We start from the raw sequence: 3,748 nt of genomic DNA on the forward strand, positions 1-3,748 counted from the left end.
CAAAGCCACAATCTCTCCAGAAAGCCTCAGTTCCCCACCGTTCGGCAGGTTTTGCTAGGGAGAGGCTGAGACTGGTTTCAGAGCCCCTTCAGTCCGATTTAACTTGGGCTTGAAATCAAATGGGAGGTAGCCGGCTCGGGCCCGGGAGATCCCGGAGCCTCTCCCGTCCCGTTCCGACAGAGGGCTGGTAATTGCGAGCGGGAAGCCCCGGGGAGAAGCATAAACAGAAAGCCCAGACGCTGTCCTGTGAAAACACGAAGGGTTTATTGTGCCACCTCTCTGCAGGGGTTTTCCTTCATATTTATTACTCTTCACAGTGTTTTGGACTCTCGCGTGAATAACGCTCGGCGTGGAGGTGTGTAGATTTCAAGTGTAGGATAACATACAGACACGTGCAAAGTATAGCGTACAAAACAATACGTATCCCTCTGGTCTTTCGTTCGTCCGAGTCGGGAGACGCGATTCGGGAATTACTTACAACGCGTGAATGCTGCTCGACTTCGAGTCTCCTGAAGCGAGCGCGGACAATAAATTAGGGGAGTGGTCGCACAAGAGTCTAAGCGAGGGGCGGCGGGTGGCGCAGGTAGCGGCCCACCACTCCGTGCGGGCCCCCCGCCGCCACGTCGAGGGGGAGGCGGCCGCGGCCGTCGGGCAGGTCGAGGCGCGCCCCGGCGCGGTGCAGCGCCGCCAGCGTCTCCAGGAAGCCGGCGCGGGCCGCGTCGTGCGCCGGGAAGCAGCCGGTGCGCGGGTCGGGGCGGTTGGGGTCCGCTCCGCGCTGCAGCAGCAGCTCGGCCACCCGCGTGCTGCCCAGCATCATCACCTGCGGGGAGAGACAGCGTCAGCGCCGCAGAGCGCTGCTCAGGCTTTCTCGCTCAGCCCAGCAAGAGCGGGAATCGCTCGTGGAAAGGAGCGGAAAATCCGCGCATGGGGCCTAGAGATCAGCTCCGGAAACGCCACGAACGGCGGAGAGCAGGGACGCGGCGGGAGCCTTGCGCAGAGGGGGGAAACGCCCCTTTTCCGCGGGGTAAAGGGACCGGGGGAAGGGGCTCACCCGGCGCACCCTCGGGGAACCGAGGGCAAGTCCGACCCGCTTTGCAATGGCCACCGCGCAGCCGTGGCTGTAGACCGGCTCTCAGGGGCTGCCGCCGCCCCGCTCTCAGCCGGGACACTTCCAGGAGGTCTCTGGCAAGCGAACACTTGCGTGCAGGGAACATACTCTCCTGCAGCGCTGCGCCCGCGCTTCTCTCGCCCTCAAAAGAGGCTGAAAACGCATTCTTAGCCTGACGCCCTGGCCCAATGCAGCACCAAAACCCCCGGGAGCTATCCTCCCTCGGGCTCGCCGTTTTCTAAGCAGCGTTTCCTTCACCGCACCCGGTAGTGTACTCAGCGCATGGGCTAAAGCCCTGCCACGCAAAGGTACAGAAAAAAAACATGTCGAAGGATGGCAACAGATATATGTTTTGAGTGAAATGTTGCACCGACATATTGTAGAAAAGAGTTTCGTAAGCACTGGCTGTAAAACTTAGATATACCTTCTCCGTTTATTCCAGGTTCGTTTTATTTTGAAAATTTAAGAAGAAGCTGGCTAGAACTATCTCGGAAATTAGCTCAGCTTTATAAATCTAGTGTCTGCTCCTCCTCTGGGCACTAGATCTATCTATATATTCGAGTAACTGTAAAATGTGGGCAGTCTGACCCCACAGGGACTGTTAACTGTGTACCTGCATGGTCTGCTAGGCAAGGCTGTCGCACCCGGATGTTTCTGCTCGTAAGGATCAGAGAATATATTGTCAGAATCAGTGCATATAAGTTTTTTCATGAGAGAGGAAAAATACTAATAGACGTATAAAAGTAGAAGATGAGGTATGACGAAAGGGTAATTCTTTCTGAAAAGGTGACTCGTTACTTTTCATTGCACGTTTATTGCGAGATGAGCATTAAAGTTCTCGGTTTTGAGTCATCCTATGGGTTGGTTAAAATAGAGTCAAGGGTTGCTAAGACTAAAACCTCTCCGTTCCGGCGGTCATAAACTTTTGCCTCTTCCGAAAAGCCAGAGGAACCACTCCGCCGCTTCGCTTCGAGAGCAGCTGAGCTCAGCCGTCGGTGGGCGGCCGACGCCGGGAGGCTGCCCCGGGACTGCCGCCGCTGCTCCTCGGGCACGGACGGGCCGCGGTCTCCTCCCCTCCGCCCGCACCTCCCCGGCCTCCCTACCTGGATGGGAGTCCGGCCGTAGGAGTTGACGGCGTTGGGGTCCGCTGCGCCGTCCAGCAGCTCCCTGAGGCGCTGCAGGTCGCCGCGGGCGGCGGCGTTGGCCAGCTCGTCCGCCTCCGTGCTGTCCGTCTGCCGCGCCATGCCCCGGCCCGCCCTGGCCTCACAGTCGCTGGCGGCCGGGCCCCACGGAGCTCTGCAGGCTCCGCTGGGCCTCCCCGCGGTGCCCGGGGCTGGCAGCGATCGCGGCCCGCGGGGGGCGCCCTGCCCATGGGAGCGACTGGTCGCACTGCTCCGCGCCGCGAGCGGCCCTCGGCACCTCGGGCAGCAGGAGCTGGCCCTGGCCCAGAGGTGCCTGTGCGGTGCCGTCCCCGGGGCCGCCTCCACCTGCAAGGACGTAGCAGAACCTCCCGCCCCTCGTTTTCTCCACACAGCTGGTGCCGCTCCGCCCCGGCCCGCCCCGGCCCGGCCCGGCCCCGCCTCGCCTGTGTCACCGTCACTGCGGCGGAGTGGAGCGCGGCGGCCGCGATGGGGCGGAGCGCCCCGCGCTGCCCTCAGAGGGCCGGGCTGCCGGGCAGGCGTCCGGCGGCGGGGACGTCTCTCATTTTTTTTGTTCGTCTTTTTATTTATTTATCTCCTCCCCCCGCGACTCTCTCTTCGGGGCAGCAGCATCTTAACATGTGCCTGACCACCAAGAGAGAAGGGGCCAGGGGAAATGGTAGGAGCGAAGGGAGAAAAAGGCTTATTTATTTCACGAACACTCTCCGGACAGCCGCCGGTCCCCGAGGCGCAGGAGGTGGCGGAGGCGGTGCTTCTTCCACGTCTCCTAAAGTGAAATGCCAGCTCTTCCAAGCTGTTTTAGTTGGCACACACACCTACTAACACACAATGGACGCAGCAACGCAGAAAGCCTGCACAGAGATACTGGCAGCGACTGCGACGTCTCCACCCTCAGCCCGAAACATACGGTTTTCCTGTCTTTCTTTTTTTTTTTTTTATTTAAATTAAAAAAAAATGCACCAGGACGAGACTTTGAACACTTCCTCCAAACAAAGGCCACAGAGGACGGCCACGCTTTCTTTCAACACAGCACGGGGATTGCGCGGCTCCCAGGTAGCCCGGCGGAGACTCGAACCCCCGGAGCGGTGGGGCGGGGGGGCGCGGCGGCGGCAGCACCACGGACAGCTCCGCCGCGCCGGGCCGGGCCGGGCCAGCCCCGCCCTCCCGGACACCCCCGCGGCCGCCGCCCTTTGTCACCCGCCGCTCCGGGGAAAAGCTTCCCGGAGCCGACACGGAAAAATGTCCTTCACAGCCTTGGTAAATTGTGGTGGTGGGCGATCTTCCTCTTCGTCGTTAAGGTTGTTTCGTGGATTCACCAAATACTGTGAAACTAACAAATACAGTGCTTGTGTTTCAAAGGGAGCTAAAGGTTTCCTGGGTCTTATTGCTCAAGGTGTTGTGCAAAGACTCAGAGGAAGCAGGAGCTCCTCACTTTTTCATTCAACTGTGTTCCACGACGTTGCTGCTTGAGGTTTATCAG

General features: G+C 60.0%; 1 protein-coding gene across 1 annotated transcript; it reads right to left on the minus strand.

The window, feature by feature from the left end:
* Nucleotides 1-242: 242 nt before the first annotated feature.
* CDKN2B (cyclin dependent kinase inhibitor 2B) lies at nucleotides 243-2,651 on the minus strand. Its single transcript, XM_065046261.1, has 2 exons — nucleotides 2,212-2,651; nucleotides 243-820 (listed from the first exon to the last, which is right to left on the minus strand). Exons 1-2 carry the CDS (start codon nucleotides 2,350-2,352, stop codon nucleotides 557-559), a joined length of 405 nt encoding a protein of 134 aa, XP_064902333.1. The 5' UTR covers nucleotides 2,353-2,651; the 3' UTR covers nucleotides 243-556.
* Between the last annotated feature and the right edge of the window lie 1,097 nt (nucleotides 2,652-3,748).

Source organism: Columba livia, chromosome Z (genome assembly GCF_036013475.1).
Source record: "Columba livia isolate bColLiv1 breed racing homer chromosome Z, bColLiv1.pat.W.v2, whole genome shotgun sequence".
Lineage (NCBI taxonomy): Eukaryota > Metazoa > Chordata > Aves > Columbiformes > Columbidae > Columba > Columba livia.

Coding starts and splice junctions, on each gene's coding strand:
- CDKN2B (XM_065046261.1), bottom strand. CDS start 2,352: ATGGCGCGGCAGACGGACAGCACGGAGGCGGACGAGCTGGCCAACGCC. Junction 821..2,211: donor ACGGCCGGACTCCCATCCAG/GTAGGGAGGCCG, acceptor CTCTCCCCGCAG/GTGATGATGCTGGGCAGCAC.